Consider the following 21,855-nt stretch of genomic DNA (forward strand, 5'->3'; position numbering starts at 1 on the left):
CGGAGACAGCTAAGTATCCCAATATTCTGAAAAATATGTAGCAGATTTCAGAACCATTTTCCTCTTCTCATTTACATCTTCCATGTACTAATGCATTAGTCACTGATATTTCATGAAGAGCGCTCCCCATTATTGCAAAAGTAATGTGTCCTTGTAATTTTGAAACATCATCTTCTAATGGCCACTTTTGTTGTTTTGCAGAAACCTGTCCTCCAATTTCTTGGTTACTCTCTCATGGAGAACATTTTACAATCTGCCTCTTCAAGAGCTGTAAGTTTTTTTTATTTATGAAATTTGTTGAATTTTTGGATTAAAGAAATTTGTACCAAATTATTAGAACCAACTTGTTGAGTCGATAGGTCACAGTCAAGGGCATGTGAATTTGCCCTGCTTGTCAGGCAGTAGTGAAACCACTGAACCGATCACCTTCTAATCCCAAACTGCAAATCCTTTACTAACTATCATACTCTGTTGTTACAATTTTAACTTCACATTCATGATGTTCCGATCCTGGTATTCATATCCCACACTACGCATGTGAAAGAATATAGGGCCAGATGTATTAAGATGCTGGTGACCGGGGCTTGTTGCTTGACTCAGCTTATGTGTCACGGATGAAAGTATGGTTAACTGAGTTTTTGGGTTTTAACAGGGGTACGGTTCCACCAGGGATGTTATGGGATGCTTTAAAGGCTGCTATCCGTGGGGAAACTCTGAGTTACGCCCTTAGGCGGGAGAAACAACGGCATCTAGCTATCTCTGCGGCACAGACTGAATTGGCTTCTCTGGAGAGTCAGATAGTGGGGCTTGCAAGGAATAATGCTTCAATACAAGACACTTTGGATAAGATGGCGGTCATGAAGGCCAAGATCATTCAGCTGTATCTAGACCAAGACATTATTAAAGCCCAGATTCGCACGCAGGAATGTTATGAGTTTAGTGAGAGGGTGGGCAAGGTGCTTGCATATAAGACTAGACAAAAGGCGGCTCGGAGTGCCATCTTGGCAATTAAAGATAGGTTGGGGCAGATTGTGTATGGAGATACGTCAGTACTACAGGTGTTTAAAGAATATTATTCCATATTGTACCAGCAGGAAAGCCTCTTCTCGGATGATAGAGACGAAAGGATTGCTCAGTATCTGAGTGATATGTCATGCCCAAAAGTTAGCGCAAGATGAGGACTGTCAGTTGACTGCCCCCATTGAGTTGGATGAGATTTTCTCGGCTCTAAATGCTATATCTAATGGGAAAGCTACTGGCCCTGATATGATCCCAATAGAATTCTTTAAAACTTTTTTTGAGGAATTGAAGGAGGATATTAGGGCACTCTTTACGTCAGTACAGGCTGGAGAGCGGGCGCCGGGCTCATGGCTGGAGGCTAATATTGTTATATTTTAAAAAAAAAGAGAAGAACCCACTTTTACCAGGCTCCTACCGACCTATTTCATTGATAAACGCAGATGCTAAATGGTATGCCAAAATCCTTGCGGTTAGGCTTAGCCGAGTCATTGGTGGGCTTGTCTCCCCTTGGCAACATGGGTTTATTCCTGGGAGGGGAACCGCCGATCATGTCAGGCGTGTTATAACCATGTTAGATGCATCTCAGGTTATGGCGGCCCCTATGGCACTAATATTATTAGATGCCGAAAAGGCTTTTGATCGGGTGAACTGGAGATATTTATGGACAGTGCTCAGTAAAGTTAATATAGGGGCTGGTTTTATCAAGGCTATACAAGGTTTATATCAGAAGCCCCTTGCTCGAATTCAACTAGCCGGGGTAATTTCAGAACCCTTCTATATTACAAGAGGAACTAGGCAGGGCTGTCCCTGCTCCCCTTTATTGTTTGCACTCTATATAGACCCCTTGATTAGGAAGTTAATGCAAAATACATTGATCTCGCCTATGGTAATGGCGGAGGGCAGGTTTAAAATTTTGGCATATGCTGATGACATAGCCGTTACTACTCCTGAACCAGGGAAGGCGATCGAACAAATAGAGAAACTAGCTGCGGAGTTTGGCGAGATCTCAGGCTATGCATTAAATAGGAGTAAATGCCAAATATTGGGCAATGAGTGGGCCATTATTGAAGACAACAGGAGGGCCAATCAAGTGACTTATCTAGGTGTCAGATTGTCGGCCAATTTGGACCAGATAGTGGAGAGTAATGTCTTAGCTAAAACCAGGAAAGAGCTGCATCATATGAACAATTTGCATTTAACGATTATTGGTCGATGCAATCTTATTAAAATGATTTTTTTACCTAGGGTCTTATATTTCTTCCGTACTATCCCGCTGGAAATTAACAAAGAATGGTTTAAGCATATGGAGAGTTTAGCGAGTAGTTTTATTTGGTCTTTTAAAAAAGTACGGCGGGCATATAAGTATTTAGTGCTACCCAGAGAGAGGGGGGGGTGGGCGGCCCCTCATTTTCTTTTTTATTACTGGGTATCTGCACTGCAATATATCCAACCATTAATTAACAGACAGGCTGATGATAGAGATTTTGGTGAAATTTGCCCTCCTATATATAACATGATTTGGGGAAGTTATGCCAATGCAGCTTTTCTGAGAACAGTGGAGCCTAGCTATTTAAAAAAAGTTAAGTTCAAGACTGTCTGGGCTGCATTTAAGGTGTGGACCAATGTTTAAAAAAAATTGGAATCGGACGGATTAATTTTTACACCCCAATTTTGAATTCGTCGGTGCTTCCTGATATTTTTAAGGATGAATACTGTGCCAGGTGGGCACAGCTTGGTGTTCGGTGTATTGGTGATTTCTATGGGCATACCCACCTTAAATCTTTTGAAGAATTGACAAGTGAATTTTCATTGAACACTAAGGATTTTTTTAAATACTTGCAAATCAGACATTTTTGGGGGGCAAACTTTAGATCAGCATCTGGGCAGGTGGGGGATAGAATCCCAGTTATGGAGGTTCTTCATAACTCCACTAGATGGCGGGTTTGCTCGCTTTATCCGCTCTTCTTGAACTTAATGCCAGATGACTTGAGTAAACAGGCGGAGAGGTGGGCTTGGAATATTGGAGCTTCTGAAGTGTCAGTACGTACTTCTTTAGATATGGCACAGCGTTTTATATTATCCGCTGGGCCACAATCCCAACATTATAAGACTATTTTCCATCTTTACTATACCCCCGCTAAGTTATCTAACTGGGGCAGCTCAAGGGGGGTGGTGTGTCCCAAATGCAAGAGTGTATCGGCCGACCTGGTACATATGTTTTTTAATTGCAGTAGGCTACATTAATTTTTTACTGATATGGCTAACTTTTTAAATAGGCTAACCCATCAGGAGGTGGAAATTACGCCGCAACTAGTATTGCTGGGAATTGATGGAGTGGTGCACATAGAATATTCACAGAGGTTCCTGTTTCTAGCCATGTCTGTGGCCTGCTGCTGTATTGCATCTGACTGGCTGGAGTCAACTCCACCAACTTTTAACCATTGGCTGGCTCGGATGTGCTCAATGTTTTATCTAGAGATGGGTTCTTATGCGTGCAAGGGCCGCGGGTGTAGACGGATGGGTGAAGCTATCTGGGCCCCGTTTGCACAGTGGTTAGGTAATAATTAAATCATGTTCGTAGGGGATCTATTTATTTAATCATGTTCAATTTTGGCACTTTATTTGTATTCTAAAGGTCTTGATTAGGTTATTTCATATGCCCCCTTTCAGTGGTCTTGATGTCTGCTGCAGATCGACGAAATGAATTTATGTCATGATGTGTATTTATCTAATGTATTTATTGTATTTATTCAGCCTTCTTTTTGCTTTGGTATTTGTACACTGTGCATCTTCAATAAAATAATAAAAAAATAAAAAAAAGATGCTGGTGACAAAATAATGGTTGCAAATTGTGACCAGGCTTTTTACGACCAGTATCTAATTGCGCAAACTGACTAATATCCTGATAAGTCTGTTCACAAAATAAGGAATTGTAGTGGATCACAGAAAGACCTATCTAATGTATATTAACTAGGCAGGCAGCAATTTGTGACCCATGAGATTTCCGGGATGATGCTCTGCAGGGGACAGCAGATCACCATCCCAGTGATTGCATTTCAAAATTGAACACTTTTTTAAAAATGTCAGTTGGAGTTATCAGTGGTCCCAAGTTTAGTATATTAGAAAATCGTTTTACGAGGCACAACGCCTCTGATATACCATATTGGAGGGTTTGCAACTGGGAAAAAACTATGTACAACTGGCACATTATTCCTATCGGATTTCCAGCAGCTGAAATATTATACTGCTGTTATCATTAGACGTGTGAATTTCACCATTTTTTACAAAATAAACTTTTGAAATTTTGTGAATCTTGGCAAGGTAGCAAGTTCTTTTTACAAAAATATAAAGCCAAATTTTCCGAAGGATATTTACTTTTAGTGGAGGAAAAACTTCCCCCATAGCTTTTTGTATAAAATGTCTCATACTGGCCAGAAACTTTGCATCTTCGCAAAATTGAGCACTCTCTGGCAAAATCTAAACTTTGAACCGCCCTACGTAAAATAGATACATTTACTGAGTAATTCATACTGAAGTGTGAGGTGTAAGGAATCCTGGAACGTTAAGAATGGATTATGGAGTCAGGCCTACAACGAATACGTCTGCAAAGCACATTCGTCTTTCATAATTTTCATTGTTATTCTGAATCATAGCTCCCAATTTTCCATAGTAGTGTGCTGCCTTCTGGTGGCATACAGTACACAGAGGTATTTAGCAGCCCACTCTGAAAGTATTGTTTTTCCAGGAAATGGCTCAGAAGTGTTTGTCAAACTTTGACCAGTAAATTAGGCCTGTTTTCACCCTTACAACGTTCTCCTCCAGCAGAAGTTCGGTTTCTCAGGGGTTCCTGTCTGCATCAGGAACATAAAAGCTGATCTCATAAGGTGTAAACTTTAGCCATTTAGCAGAATATGCTGTCTGGATACAAACAGTAAACAAAAATTAACCAATTTGATACAAATATCACTGAGCAATCACCTTTCCTTCCCTCTAACTTAAGGATTCTCACCGGGAACCAGTTTCATTGCTCTTGCGAAGTGCGTTGGATCCAGCTCTGGCAGGAGAGTGAGCAGGCAGACCTCGGAAACCAAACCCTGACCTGCTGGGTGGGCCAAGAGGAAATTCTGCTGGAGGCGATGAGCATCTCTGATTGTGGTATGTGCACATCTGTCATTATGAACATGTACATATGCTGTTGAAGGACCTGCAGATTTGAAGCTAGTTTGAAACAGTTTGCGATATTGGATGTCTGCTTTTTGTTTGATGATATCATTTTGAAGTGGGAAACATTGTCAATCTAATATTAAAATTTCATGGAATCAGTGAACAGTCAATGCACCACCCACCCATGTATCCCTTCATTTTTTCATCCATCCATGAACTCATGCAATCCAACCACCAACCCACCTACAAATCCATCCATCCATTTATGCATCTATCCAGCCATCTTATACCCATCATCCATCCATCCACCCATTCATCCATTCATCCACCCATTCATTCACTCATCAATCCATCCACATTTCCAATCTTCCTCTTCATTCCTCAAATTATGCGCTTTAAAAACAGTATTATCTCTAGCCTCATGTTCCATCCTTGTACTTCATTCGAAACACAAAATATTAACACCAAATATTCTCAAGTCAACCATGAACACACTGCTCTCTCTTAAACACCCTGATATCGATATATAAGTTATCATATCTAAACAAGAATCCTTAAATACAACACTTCCCCTGAAGTTTGATGCATTCCATGCACTGACACTCTTCAATGCACAGCTAAGCCTCATTTCTAAAACAGGCACAATATATCCCCTCCCAAAACATTGCCTCCTCGACGTCATCCTTAACAACATCTATCTCTTCCCCATGGATTCATTTGTCCCATTATCTATCCACAAGGCACCATAGTCCACCAATCTTGTTTCAATCACACAACCCTGTTATCCTAAACCATAGCATTCACTCCTCAAACCACGGGAGAGAGGATGTAGAGTAATGACCAGAGTTACTGGCTTTGGAATTGGGGAACCGGGTTTGCATCTTGGTGTCGGCTCAACAGCCTGTGTTTCTGGACAAATTACTTAATCTGCCAGTAGCCACAAAAATGAGTGTGTCCCATGTGTAATGTAACTGGTGCTCATGTAAAGCTCTCCTTCATCAATCCTTCAGGTCAAGTTTGTGCTACATAAAACTGCAAAAAATAAAAAAACATGTCTGTCCATAACCAACCTAACCATCTCAAATATCATCCATCTCCGTCACCCTTTCGATCCTGAAACCAACTTGAAATCTCACACCATATACCCCAATCCAGTTATCCGTTCCTCATGCCATCTACCCCAAAGGTATACCTTCTCCCCCAAAACACTGTTCATTTCCATTCAACACAAACGCACAAAGCACCTTTCTGAACAAAACACTATTAATCCTTGCCCCTCCCAATAATCAATATATTATCTACCCCTAACCACCAATGTTCAACTCTCACAACCTATCTTTCAATATTCCATGAAAAATGTGCAGCCCACCCTTTCCTTCAAGTCCACCCTATCCATTCATCATCCAGATCCCTCTATTCATAAGCTATCCATCCATCGAGCTCCTTGCACAAATTAACAGATTATATAACACCACTCTCTGAAGTTATCTTCCATCCATAATTCCACTTCTCACTTTACACCATCCTATCAAACAATCAATCTGCTCAAGTATACTCACACTGGGCTTTCATGAAATTTTAATTACACTCACAAAATTTGTGTAATTTATCAAATTTTCATAATGTCAAATTTCCAAAATTTCTTAAGGTTTTTTAACTAAGCAATTTTACGTGATGTTTGCCAACTGGATACTGGTTCAAGCAAAAATTGTTTTGCTTCAAGACATTTAGGGGGTCATTCTGACCACGGTGGGCGGCGGGAGCCGCCCGCCTGGAGGGAACCGCCAGAAGACCGTACAGCGGTCAAAAGACCACGGCGGTCATTCTGGGTTTCCCACTGGGCTGGCGGGCGACCGCCAAAAGGCCGCCCGCCAGCCCAGTGGGAAACAGCCCTCCATGAGGAGGCCGGCTCCGAATGGAGCCGGCGGAGTGGAGGGTGTGCGACGGGTGCAGTGGCACCCGTCGCGTATTTCAGTGTCTGCAATGCAGACACTGAAATACAAAGTGGGGCCCTCTTACGGGGGCCCCTGCAGTGCCCATGCCATTGGCATGGGCACTGCAGGGGCCCCCAGGGGCCCCTCGACACCCCTCACCGCCATCCTGTTCCTGGCGGGCGGAACCGCCAGGAACAGGATGGCGGTGAGGGGGTCGGAATCCCCCATGGCGGCGCAGCAAGCTGCGCCGCCATGGGGGATTCCCAGGGCAGCGGAAAACCGGCGGAAAACCGGTGGAAAACCGGCGGGAGACCGCCGGTTTTCCTCTTCTGACCGCGGCCGAACCGCCGCGGTCAGAATGCCCAAGGGAGCACCGCCAGCCTGTTGGCGGTGCTCCCGCGGTCCCCGGCCCTGGCGGTATTTACCGCCAGGGTCGGAATGACCCCCTTAGTGCTCATCTCACTTTATTGGAGCTATCTCATTTGACTTCTTTTAAGCAAGGTATGACCTTATGTAATTTTCACAAAGTTTCATGAAAAATAATTATGCAATTTCGCACACGCATAGCTCACACATCCTCGTCTAAGCTGTGTGCCAACTAGTCTAATTACAAACAAACGATAAACCAGTTCCACACTCCCACCAGCGACTAACTCTCTTTCTCCTTTTCTGCAGTTTCAGTTTTAATATTAATATCTTGCTAAGCAATTCTTTGAAAACTCAAATTTTGCAAACGTGAAATTATAAAATATTTATATCAAAATGTAATTACTTTTCCTCCCCATTAGAGGTCCCTGCTGTTGATGTCACCCATGAAAATCTCACATTGCTTGAGGGGGAGAATGTGACTCTGATATGTACTGTTGCGGGAAACCCCCCTCCCACTGCTGACTGGATAATTCCAGCTGTGGAAGTTTATCCATCTATTGAGGTAAGATGGTATTCAACAAAGTTGGGCTAAAGGCCCCAAGGCAGATGGCTTAGTTTTAATTATGACCAACAGTATGTGACAGAGGAGGTTCTGGATATCACTGAAGGAGACCAAAGTTCAAGACCTATAGACGGTTGATTGAGAACCATTTTGGAAGGGCAATACCTTGTCGACTGATGCAGAAATGCTTTTCTATGTGCAGACAATCACTTCAGATTTGATCCATAGCAATGAACAGTGTTCACTAAAGGAACATATTCAAATGGAGGAGAGAATACTGCAATCCCATTAATATACCTGAGGAAATTATTGGTTATTTCCTATTGAGCTGTACTCAAATTTTGAAACTTTCAACCAGTGTCCTAATTGTTAAAAGGACTAGAGAGGTAAAGGAACTATGGTGCAGATGTCAGGTGACTGGTCAAAGGAAACATAACTCATTCCTTTGGTCATCAGTACAAAAAACTCTTCCCTGTTGTAGTCACATACCAATGTAACAAGCCAATTTCTCAGTGGTAATATAAACAAACGATGGATGTCCAAAGTTTGAGTACACTAACTTTACCAAATTCTGATTCTCTCACTAACCCTGGTTTATTCAGTTCTCAATACCAATAAATGAGATTTAGGCAAACAATCCTTCTGAAGTTTAAAATCCTTTCAATCTATTAGTTTTTCAAATTAAAAACAAAATTGGTTTAGAGTAGCAGCTTCAGTCCACCAGCCCATTCATGCCTGTTAGGAATTCACGAAAGGTTTTCCAGCAGAGGTAAATGGATTTACTGCTGTGGACTTCTTTGCCACGAGTGCACAGAAATCAACTGTAGTACATCCCACACAAGGTGTGCCGAGTAGGTGTTACAAGGCCTATTTAGCTTTACAAATTTTCTAATGCTTACAAACTGAAGTCCGACCATTTCCCTCTTCGAAATTGTCAGTAATTTGCCTCAGACAAGGACTAATGTAAATCCCCTTCCAGTCCAGAACGGGAACTGATCACTAAGATCTACTGGCAGATTGGATCCGCATGGGGAAAAAGGTGTGTTTTTCCACATTTGGCCACCCTCCTTGCTGTGCAGAACTGAACACGATGTACAATCCCAGAAAGTGGAACTAGGCTGCCTTAAAAAGGTTACCTGACAAGTGCAGTAATACACTGTAAACATGCACCTGATCTGGCTTACCAGGAGAATACTAAAACTATGCCAGTACTTTTACATTTTTCTTCATTGAATTGGGTCATTGATTTTAACAGAATTTTACAGATCTCTAAAACCCAAGGTTTAATATTCAACAGTGAGCGACTGAGCACACTAGATTTTCCAGTATTACTATGTCCAGACTTCTCACACTGAAAGATTGTGCAAGGTCTTTTGAGGCAGAATAAGAGGATGCACCTAGTACATAATGAGTGGCTCTAATCTCTGGCTTCATATAAAAGACCTAAAATTAAAGTTGATTCAATTTAAATGGAGCCACAACAGATCTGTACATTTTCAAATAGTCTCTCAATTGATGGTGGGAAGGTGACTACATTATATATATTTATGTTCAGACATCTCGCTTCAAAACTTTATTAAATACTTTTCTTAATATATTTAGCCTCCTTGTTACCCTTAAAATGAAGTAGACCACATAGTGCTCAATAGGCCACCTCTAGATCATTGGCTTCGAATCATATATGAGCCAATTCTTCTTTAAAAAATGCTCCAGCATTGACACAGTGTCCTTCTTGCCCGTTCTTACAACACATTGAACCCCCACCAGCATTGATAAATTAACTCTTTTGTAACTTGGATCAGTCTCTTATCGCAATGCATGTTGTTGTCTTGCATGTTATATGATCCTGTAAATTTATGCAAGCCAATTGAAAATATTGGTAAAAAAAGGTGACATGAGAAAAACAACAAGACATCTTCATGACTTCAGACCTCATAGAAACTGATACAAATATCTGTCACTATGGGTAAGTGTTGTAAACAGATCTGAAATGAGCATATTAGAAGTGCATGAACACTTAAAATTAATTGAAAAATAAGGCCAAGGGGATGAAAGGTTAAGGGCATCGATGGTCAGGAAGGCCTGCAATATATTGCCTAAAAACGAGGTTAAAACAATGATATTGTGCATTGAAAATCAAACATAGATCTAAAAACTCATCTCTTTTTAACAATGTTGCTGGAAATTTATTTGCTTCTCCAGTTCATTTACCTTTTACAGTTCAACTTTAGGATAAGTAATGTTCCTTTTGTCTACATTTGTTATGCCTCTGAACTGCTTGTCTTGCAAAGTGTGCACTTAATATTGTGAAGAAAAACTGATAAAATCAAAGGTCAATTATATCCAATTATACTCAGTTTTCTCCGTAATTTATTTCCCGAGACTCCAAAAGCACGTTTACAATGAAATTGCACATGAACAGGGAAGTTGTAAATTTAACTGTCATCTTGATGTACTCTCACTCCACAAAAGTAGAAGTATTAGATTATTGCCCAAATTGGCCCGTAAGTGATGGTGGTAACAAGGAGAAAACCAAAAGACAGAAAGATCAATGGAACTTCTTTAAGCCACAAGGAGCATAGCTTCACAAATATGAGGTAATATCAGAGAAAACAGATGGGTTTGTTTCATAATAGTACTCAGTAAATACATTTAGTAAAGTTCACCTTGAACTTGGAAAAACACCATTTCTTAATTTGTGTGGTGGTTGTAGGCATCGGGCATCAATTCTTTAGGGACCAGAAGGACATATTTTTAGTATCAAAGTTCAACTTAGAGCAAGGCAGAGAAAAACAGAGAAGTGAGAAAGGTGGAGGAAGAGACAGATCTGAAAACACAGACATAGGGAGGAAGCTAGGGAAAGACTCTGTAAGAATGAGATAAAGAGACTGGAAATGTTGAGTCAAGTTTTTGCAGCCTTGATATAAGACACCACCAGTACCTTGGAAACACTGGCAACAGGCTCAGAAGAAAACATTATTTTCACCTATATGCTGTTTTAACAGTGTAATGACTCGAGGTATAGAGAACATTGTTGAATTAGAAAACTTAAGTTAAATTGAAATTTGTATGTCAGGAAAGGTGAATGTCCCTTCATAAGAGAAATTGAGAATCTGCAGCAGAGTATGAATTTCACTGGAAATAGTCAGTAGAGTTGTTTTGTTTTTATCTCCCCTGTATTGCAGAGGTCCGAGGAGCCGGAGATGGAGATCATATTGCAGCTTTTCAACGTGTCTTCCACCCTCAACAAGCAAAATATTGTCTGCATGGCTGAAAATATTGTTGGGCCCACATTGGCTACTCTACAGTTGAATGTCCTATGTGAGTACAGTGCTTTCCTCCTGGGCCGAGCCTCTCTGGTTATTGTTAGGAAACTATGTGAGGCTAATAAAGACTAATTTTTAGTCAAAACTTAAGAAATTCCTATTGTTATATGTAAATGTACTGATAAATAATGAAGTTGTTAAATAATAGTTAACTATGTCCTTTAGGGAAAATTGAAGATTTGCCAACAAAACTGTGCACCTAGAAGCCACTATAGCTAGAGGATTTTATTTAGACAAACAATGTGTCACAAACCTGTATAAGTGGCAAAAAATATATTACATAACAATGCACTTCCGTAACATAACAGTAGATCCCTTCGCATTTGCAGCATTGCTATTTTATTTTACACTAGCCTTTCTCGGAGATTTGTAGTGGGACATATTAAAGATATGTCATAAAAGTGAAAGAAAGAATCTTTTAAGAATGATAGGATTGGTGTGGTCGTTTAGCAAATGTCAGAAAGGCAAGGAAAGGGGTTTTGAGTAAATGAAGGAGTGATGTCATCCATGATTGTCACGCCAGTTTATATCACCCTCAGTTTCAGGCCTTTTTGTCACAACAGACTCTAGAATAGACTGCACTCTTCAAGAAATATTCCCGAAAAATCATCACTATCTATAAGCTACCAAATGCAAACTCTAGGATTGAAATTACATTTCCTCACATCCCTGGTTCTAACGACCTTGAGCTCCTATGTGGGTATTTTTCTTTATAGTCATGTTCCAAGCAATTGTTGTGTTTACCAACAAATTATATGCTCTGTTGATCAAAAGGTCTTGCAACCAACCTAATTCTATGTGCTGTTGTTCTGGTTCAGAAGTGCATCACAGATTGCTAAACTGGGGTGTGTAATTGCAGCTCACCAAACATTTGAATTCAAAAGCATAGTTGCAATATTGTTAAATATTCTTCATGATTAGTGAAAGGAATTGGCATTCACAAATATAATAGGAAAGGCAACCCTGATCCAAAGTTCACTGTTGCAAAAATAAATTCTATAATGAATAGGTGAATAGCAGCAGCACAATTCTGATACAGTAATCTCTGGTTAAAAAACATCCTAGACACTCAAGGTTCTCCACTTTCTCAATAATTTCTTTTAGGTGAAACTAAAGCATCCTAACTGGCTTGCGGCACAAGTATCAATATCCAATAAACATCCGAAATCAACATTTACACAGCAGTGTTATAACAAATGTGGCATATCCAATAAGTAGTGCGACTCAATACATGATAAGAGAATGACTGTGCTCACTCACACAGAACATCAATATTGTCCCCACATAGGCACACAGAAAATACAAAGCCCATCCAACCCATCACTCCATAACTTATAGCATGCAACATTTATGATAATGCAATTTGATGTCCCTCAATGATGTATGAAATGCTATAAAATACTCCTACTACTGTTACTCCTACTACAGTGAAGAAACATGGTAAATCCTTATCATAACTCAATACAAAATGTTATCTGGAAAGCTCTAAAGCAGTGTCTTGCTTTCCCCAGTTCCTGCAACAATTCTAAGCATTCAGGATGCTGTCCCACAGCACTTCTGGTGCATCCCATTTTCTGTGGATGGCAACCCTCGCCCACATATCCAGTGGCAGTTCAATGGCACCACGATGCGGGAGAACGACTTTATCTACACCAAGATCCTGGAGGAAAGCGAGAACACCACGTCTCTACATGGCTGCCTCTTGCTCAACAAGCCCACTCATGTCAACAACGGCAACTACACCCTGGTGGTCAAGAACTTCTTAGGATCTGCGTCACATACAGTGTTCGGTCGATTCATGGACAACCCCTTCAGCTTTAACCCAGAGGAGCCCATTGTTGGTAGGAAAAACCTTTGTCTTTCTAAAGCAAAATACGACTTTCAAATGTAAAGTTTTCTGCCTGTGATTAAAATAGGTCTACGCCCCATTGTAGCTCCAATGCAGAAATGTGGGTAGGGAAAATAATTTTATTATATTTTCTGAAAGAATATTGGTTCAATTTTGTCTGTTGTGCTCTCATTCTTCTCAGGACTCTATCTACCCAAAAAGCGGAAAAACAGAATAAGTTAATTTAAATGGGTCTGATGGTTCTAGGCCAGAGAGAATTTGTGTTTCGTGCCTTACCTTCACACTTTCAGTATCTTTCACAGATCACATAGGTGTCTGGAACTAAAAATCTTTCCTTAAGTTAACCTTTATTTGAAGTTGCATTAGAGCAATTATGTATCTAAGTGCAATTTGAGTTATATTGGTTGTGCTTTAACTTCTCAAGTATGTGAATAGGAGAATGCTGTGGTTTCCAGTGGTATTCATGGCAAGGCCAAGGGGCATAATGGATAGTAACCTGTCATTCAGTCAACTACATATAGGAGTTGATATATTTAATTAATGTTGGATCAGTCATGTGCATCAAATTCTAGGTTTTAAATGACACATCTCAATTCAATAAAGGTAATCCTAAAATACTGCAATAAAACCACTTAACAAACAACCACAAACACTGTATGAAATGGTACTAGGCATGTTTCCCAAAGAAAAGTGAGGTTATTCTGAGGGTTGTATGCCAGAATATCGAGTAGAAAAATATTGTGGGGACAAAATATATATACCGAAATATGGAGGAATATGGAGAAAGTAAGTCCATAAAAGTAAGTAGGGATGTACTTTTCTTAACTCTGTAACTATGTACTGAGACAATATATATATATTGTTAATGTATATATATGTGAAATTAAGTATATTAAACATATACTTACCTATATTAAATGACCTTCATGATATTTTGGGTCTTGAATTTTTGGGCCTCAATATTTTGGCCCCACAATATGTCCTGTTTGATATTCTGTTTGAATAGCATACTGAATCCAAATACAGCAGTTTCAACTACTGTAGCTGCCATTGGGTCCCAAGGCCACAACCCACATAAGGGAACATTTCACTGTGACTGCTCATGACAAATCCAACATCTCCATAGGTGAGCCACAAAACGACATTGCTTAGTCTCATTGTGCCATGGTCATTTGCACAGTCTTATGATGTTCTAATGGTACAACGTTTAGCTTGTTGACCTAAGTGTACTATTAAGAAGTGCCAAGGGCAAAGTGAGTGGTGAACACTGTGCTGTACAAATAAAGTGTAGCATGGCACATATATAAAAAAACATAAAACAAAATATAGACACTCCTTTCAGTTTGTTTTTCACTTCTGTTTTCATATGCCTCCCTGATCATTGGGTGTAAAACAACTAATATTTTCAGTGACAATGTCACTGGATTCAAGCCAGTCTGGCTGATGAAGAGTGAAACTCTGAAACCAGTCCCTGGATGCTTGTTTCCCGTCCAGTGAGGACCTGACTTGGCAGTTCAGGCTGGACTGTTCCCATGAGGAACAGGATCAAGACTGATTTGCACATGGCTGGGTCCAAACTGGGGTGGCATGGTGAGAAAAAGAACGATGGATTAAGCCCAGATCTGTGACTGGGGGTGAGCGTTTGCATTGTTCAGCACTCTGTCCATTATCCTTTTGTGTTCCTAAAGATACATTTGTGCCCTCATGATAGACACACCATGCTGAGAGTATGTAAACGTTGCTATCCAGTGGTAAGTGCGAGGCTGGTGACTACAGATGTATAGATTCTGAAAAAAACAGTAAAACAGTACAGACCAACAACACAAAACACATAAAAAGAAGCTCACATCCCAGTAGGCGAGGGTAGTAGTCTTACCCTATGGGATTGATTTCTTAGACTCCTTAGGTCAAAGTCAGAGTCATGCATGCTGCTGCAATAATGCTGGAAAATGATGATGAATTATTAAAACATGGATATGCAACCCCCAAGGGCCAGGAGCACCCGTGACCTACCCCTTTACCTGGAAGTAGCGTGGAGTCAAGCAGCGTGGTATAAGAAGGGTTCTCTGTTCGGGAGCAGGTGTGCTCAAACATCCAACTGACATGAGCCACCAGGTCTGAGGAAGTATGACACCTCTGTGCGGGGCAGGCTGCCTGGGAAAGGCCCGGTCTGAGCTTGCAAAAGCATGCAAGTGTCGGACCAGGTAAAAAGGAAAGTATGTCCAGTGAAGGCCGCCATGATAAAAATAGAAGTGGGACAATATGCATGTGTTGAGCTGGAATATAAAAGCCAAAAAGCGGCGCCATATTTGGTACAGGAAGATTACTCCAAGGTAAACTGATGAAATGTCTGAACATTCAGATTCACATTTTTTGTGCAAGTCTTTTTTTATGGTATTTCACAGATTTAAATGTGTTTATTTTTTTATTTATCTTTACAGTGTCATTGTCTCCCGCCAGTAAGTATTGATACCATTTAATTCATCTTGTAGCTATATGAGATGTAAAATAGAGATTTTGCCTCCGACTTGTTTTGTCACTCTGCAGTAATAATATAAATTATTTCAATGTGCATACTTCACACCAGTATATGCCAATTGCATTAGATACACAATTCCAATCCTCTTCGAATATTTTTCCAACATATCAATCTCAAAATTAGACATTGTAAAAGACAGCGCACAAGTTAATGATACAAATTGCAAACTGAACTTTAAAAAAACAAGATTGTGATAAATTTTATTTCATTAGCATTCGGCAGTGAAAGATAACCATTAATTATATAGATGATACATAGTGCGTTGTCTAGTCTTTATGTTTTATAGCCAAACAATGCCATTTATGACTGACGGAGACATGAAAATAAAGCTCGTGGCCAAAGGCTCGACCGTTGCTACTATGTTTTTGTCATTTTTTGACAATATTGCACAATTCCCTTCATGTATTTGTATATTTTGGTAATTTCTTTGTAAAATTCCTTTTGATTCAAATCCATAACTTATAGACATAATCAAATTATTCTAAATTATAGTAAATATTTAAATATTATAACATAATTCCCATGAATTATCGGCGATGAAAACCTGCAGTCTGTACAATAGCTGTAGCATAAATGAAATATAAAAATGTATGTAATGCAAGAGTGGAAATAAAAGCGGGCCAATAAAACACTTTCTTAGGAACAATTGCCCTAGTAAAGGGATCCTAACACGTTTTTCAGCACAATGTAAAGGTTAAATACAACATAATTATTGTAATACAGCGTGCCTAAATTGAGAAATTTCTGCATGGTGCAGCACAAGTTTCAGGTTCCATCACAATACAGGTAAAACAATTGGGCCTATAATCTGGGGGTGGGAGCAGTGTCTCTTTTCGCCCACAGAATTGGTGGAATTTGGCAACTCAGCGTTGCTCTTGTAAGGCCAAATTCCACCCTTCACCGAGTGGCAGATTTTTTTACCACAAAGCTCCAGAATGTGAGAGCAAGCAAGATTTGGCATCCCCTAGCACCATTTTCTTACACAGGCGTTGCGAGTAGTCACGGTCAGATGGCTGCTTCTTGAGTAGATTTGCCTCCGCTTGAGTAGATTTTCTACTCGAGCAGCAGCAAAATCAACTCAAATGGCTGTACCGTCTTGTGCACCATATAGTACAGTTTGCGCTGAATTTTCAGTTCTACTCGTGTTACCCGCACTAGATTGCAGTGTGAGGAGCGTAACATGCATACAGGGGTGAAGCTTGGTCAGTATGATTGGGAGTGGGGGTGTTGGCTTCAGGTTACCCGAAAATCACACTTACACATAATGTTAAAATACATTATAGGACAAGCAAGGTGCATGAGAGTGGCTTAAGAGGCAGTAGGAAGGGAGAGGAATGCAGATTGGTAGGTGTTCTAAGTGAGAGAAAGCACATTATTTTGTGAAATAGCCAACATTTTTGAAGTCTTTCCAAAGAGAGAGAGGGAGAAAATGTGTGCATGTGTTTTTGTCATTGTGTGTAAAAATTCCTGGGGAAATCCAACAGACACCTCACCGTGCGACTGAAAACACCCAACTATTTATCACAAAATACATTTATTAGGGGTGTGGTAACACCCCCCCACCCCACGAAGCTACGCCCCTGTATGCATATTTCGGCCTGTTGGCTGAACCCAGTGGAATCCCACTGAGTTTTATGTAACTGTGAATTTCTGCGGAGTGAAACTCCACGAGTTCTGCCCAACCCTACTGTCATCACAAGCCTTTACAATGAGATGCAATCTCATGTCACTGGCTCATCCCTGTTTTCTTTTAATATTTCCTTTTGTTATATGTCCATTTATGAAAATAGAGCATGATATTAACCGTATATGAATATCTACTGCAAGCAATATGTTTTTTATTAGCACAGGTGAGGGAGAGGAGAGGCATCATGAAGCAAAAGAGATTCTTCCTGAGGCATGCTCCATCCAACGCTCAAAAAAGGAAACAAACATGGAATAAACATATTACACATATTACACTTGTCACCTCTGCATATATTCTATGTTTTTCATGGGTATATAATGTAATTATGTTTTCTGACTATATCATTTTCTATGTCCATGATACCAACAGAGGCTATTGGCTAACTAGGCAGATTTCCAAATAGAGGCCAATTTTACCTCTGTCAATAATAGCTGCTGTACACCAGCCACCTGGTGTTGTTGTGTCATAGAGTGCAACGTGTGCACATTTACTCTAACCATGGTATATTTACTCTCTTTCATATTTCCTCTGCTGATGAAGACCCATTTCTATTGAGAACAACATATTCGGATTGCTTCTCACTTACAGTCATGTCGTTTTATTAAGCCCCTGGGACTGGGTTTGTGAGCTCTGCACAGTGTTATACCAGGCAGAGAGGTACTTCCAAATATATTACAGCCAATTTGTGCATTTGGTAAGCGCAGCACAAAAGTGGGTAATACAATCGGGAACCCAATTCTTCTATATAATGTCCATCAGCTTCGCTTTTGATATGGCAAGTGCATTAAGAAACAATTCATTTAAGCACTATGTCAGTCAAAGCGATGCTGCCCGACGGTGTATTAATAGGACTGCGTATTCTCAGGGAAAATCAGAAATGCAATCACAATGCTGAACTTCACATTTGTGTCTACATTCTTAAAACAAATTAAATGACTCCCCAATTTGATCTCGGGTGTACTTGACATCATCTAGTCGCCAACAGAGCTGGGAACTTGGCCATCTTGTTTCAGCTTGATTTTGATATTTAGGGCATTTTTTTAATCGACCATTGGTTATTCGTGTTGTTTTTCATCATCAGGTGGGGTCAACAGCACCAATGGGAACACCGTGGAGGCCGTGGAGGAGCACACATTTGGAGTGAGTAGCAAGAGTGACACACGTGGAGGCCGCCCACAGGAAACACGCCTGTCTTCTGTCATTGCAACAATGTGCTAATAATGATCTCTTGGCATGTTTAACATTCAATCAGCAGCCAGTATTGAATTCTGGGAATGGCTGAGCTAATCAGAGTGCTTAAAGTGTAGGCACCTTCTACGTCATTTGATTGCATTCTGTGACTGAAAAGACCGGAAATACAGCAGAAATTAAATGTTGCCTATTTGTCCCCTTAAGGTGGTGAGGTTATGAGGGCTGGTGCTGATAGGCTTGTTGCTCTTATATGTCATTGCTTATGGCTCAGTCCCATTACTGTGAAACTGACAAAGATGACCAAATAAAGGCATTCGTGGATGGCGTTAAGCAGTCAAAACAACCTGTGTGGAGTATGTATGTTCATCTCAGATAGATGCCTGAGTAATTGACTGCAAGGCTTAGTTATAATTACCAGATAAAAGGGTTTATCATTTGGTTGGCCTTAATGCTTAAAAAACCTATGCTAACCTGTTTGACATATCTGCCTGACAACTGCGTAAACTCATGAGTCTGGAATACTTTGGAGATTGTACTGCTGAATATCTACCCACAGAATATCCTGGTATAAGAATATCGAGGACATATCGAGGGACAAAATATCGAAATGCAACTGCATGTAGGGAAGCATAGATCTACTATTCCTAACTCTTCATTTGTATAACGTGAAGATCCATGTACCACACATGTAGAGTTAGGTATAGAAAATCTACACTTTCTTACCTGTCGATATTGTTTTTTCAATATTTTCTTCTCAATGATGAGTCCCATCAGTATTCTGTGGTTGATGTTCAGGGTACATACCTACTTTAGATGGGTAGGCCTCAGTCCCAATCATGATCTAAGTAGGCCTACGTGGACTGAACAGAGTCCGGCTTTGCAGAATTCAGTGGAGATGAAAAAAAACTGAGTGGAATTCTGCGAAGCCGGAGTTCCGTGCCCCGCGGAGTCCTCGTGAATGCGCCCATCACAGAAGTGCTTAGCAGGATCGGGCCTGGTCAGCCATCGGGCGCATTCAGAAGGGAGGTAGGCAGCGAAAGCTGCCGTTTCAGGCCTCTTGTGCACTGGCCTGTCCCTTGTGCAGTGCACACAGGACAGGCCGATCCACAAGAGGCCTGAAACTGCAGCTTTCACTGCCTACCGTCCAGGCCTGTATTCAGACCAGGGCCACAGGCAGCGCAAGCTGCAGTTTCAGTCCTTGTTTGTGCACCAGTGTGCACAAACAGCGACAACCAAAGAGACAAGGACTTACGTAGATCTTCCCCCGGGTCCCCCTCTCCTCGACGTACGATGTCGACAATGCGCTCTCCTTTTCAGCAGCTGCCTCCCTCCTCTGCTCTTGTGCACACTGCAGCCAAATTATAAGCTGCACAGCGCAAGTGCCGTCTGTCTGCGCTTGCGCTGTGCAGCCCTTACTGGGTTGCAGCACAAACTGGGTGAGCTCCGCTCCACTAGCTATGTTAGCAGAGTTTTTGGACAAACTTCATGCTCCATGCAGAGCACGGAGTTCCAAAAACTCCATTACCTCCGCCAGGGAAGCAGAGCTATCCTGTTGTTCAACGATTGCTGTATTATTTAAATCAGTTTTGAATACCTACTGTCAATACAGTGACAACTTTCTTTTGGACAATGGCCCTATCTATGCTATTTTTAATTCCTCATTTTGGCTAGTAAGCATGTTCTAGAGTGCAGTTGGATTTATACTTGGATTTTCTCTGTTCCATTGGTCATGCAGTCTCTCCTGCCACATATGTTGGTTATCACCTCCGTCATATTCAATGCCTTTCTTTTCCCTCGTCAGCTTGACTTGTGGAAGTTATTGCAGCTGAACCAAGAACGGGGCATATATAAGGGAAGGTATCTGATTGCAAATCTGATGAATGAGCCAAAATGCCAAGGTGTTGACCAAGTCTCTGTGCCCACAGGTATCCGTGGCCGTAGGACTTGCTGTGTTCGCCTGCCTTTTCCTGTCGGTGATGCTGGTTGTGCTTAACAAGTGTGGAAGACATTCCAAATTTGGACATAACAGTATGTAAAAACTTGATCTTCCTCCCGCTCTCTTTCTTTCTGCTCGCGCTCTCACATCTTACTGCCTTCCTGTCTCGCGCTCTCTTTCTCTCTCTCTCTCTCTCTCCCTCTTTCTTTCACATCGCTCTTGTTTCTGTGATTTTCTGTCTCTCTCCCTTCCTCCGATCCTGCAGCCATCTCTCTATATCTGTTGTGATATCTGGCCCTTCTCTCTCTCTTTCTCAGTCTCTCTTTGTGTGTGTGTCTTCCCTCTCTGTCTTTTTCTTCCCCCCTTTGTCTTTCTCTATTTCTATATCTACTATCTCTTTAATTTTCTCTCTTTTTGTCTCTCACTTTCTCTCCCCTATCCCTCTCTTTTCACCCCGTTCTCTATCTCCCGGTCTCTGCTCTCTCTCACTCTCTCTCTGGCTGCCTCTTGTGTTTTTTTGGTCTTTGTCTTTGGCACAATGGCACAATAAATACACCACAAAAAAGACTCCACAAAATATTACATAAAAATATGAAGTATATTATGTGTAAATCATAGACCAATATGACATAAATCAATGTTTACTTTGCCACTATGTAATTGTCACAAAGGTCACAATGAGTGCAACAAGGACACTATTATTAGGCTGGAAAACATCGTGAAAGAAAACATTACCATTCATATTATGTAGTTATCATGATAGACTTGTTAACCTGACAATGCAAGGCAAAACAACATTAGTTATAACATCTGGGGATGAAATGCAGGTTAGGCCAACTCTGAAGTCTTACTGGTTATCCTAAAAGCATGAAACAACGTAGGTTATAAAAGCTTTGCACATTATGCACAAACCATCAATACTTTGCATGTCATGTGTGAATCACACATAATTTGCATGTAATAGCATTACTCTAGGAGAGTCGGTGTCTTGGACCTGGCAAGACTAAGATCACCATCCATCATATCATTAGTGCAGGAGATGTCACCGTTGGTGGGGGGGGAAATGCCTACATTCCCAGAGGCCACCATCACCATTGTAGTACTATCACACAAGCACATCAGAGTTTGTGCAAGCCCTCCTATGTCTAATCACAGTAAACTCCTGTGAAAGGAAGTCTCATGAAGCACACTCCAGTTACGATGACTTCCCGAGGCTGTTGCAAAGCCCATCCCGGTGAAGGCATGAGAGTGCCTATGGGTATGCTTTCCCCTCCACCA

The 21,855-nt window shown here is 40.9% G+C and overlaps 1 protein-coding gene across 1 annotated transcript in view; it reads left to right on the forward strand.

The window, feature by feature from the left end:
- The window catches only part of NTRK1 (neurotrophic receptor tyrosine kinase 1), a 265,651-nt gene that overhangs the window by 158,479 nt on the left and 85,317 nt on the right, over nucleotides 1-21,855 (forward strand). The window contains exons 4-11 of the mRNA XM_069217861.1: nucleotides 202-270; nucleotides 5,021-5,175; nucleotides 7,907-8,049; nucleotides 11,235-11,370; nucleotides 12,887-13,216; nucleotides 15,666-15,683; nucleotides 18,532-18,590; nucleotides 20,567-20,669. Of these exons, the coding sequence (XP_069073962.1) occupies nucleotides 202-270; nucleotides 5,021-5,175; nucleotides 7,907-8,049; nucleotides 11,235-11,370; nucleotides 12,887-13,216; nucleotides 15,666-15,683; nucleotides 18,532-18,590; nucleotides 20,567-20,669 (1,013 nt within the window). The remainder of the gene's footprint in view (nucleotides 1-201; nucleotides 271-5,020; nucleotides 5,176-7,906; nucleotides 8,050-11,234; nucleotides 11,371-12,886; nucleotides 13,217-15,665; nucleotides 15,684-18,531; nucleotides 18,591-20,566; nucleotides 20,670-21,855) is intronic.

Source organism: Pleurodeles waltl, chromosome 12 (genome assembly GCF_031143425.1).
Source record: "Pleurodeles waltl isolate 20211129_DDA chromosome 12, aPleWal1.hap1.20221129, whole genome shotgun sequence".
NCBI lineage: Eukaryota > Metazoa > Chordata > Amphibia > Caudata > Salamandridae > Pleurodeles > Pleurodeles waltl.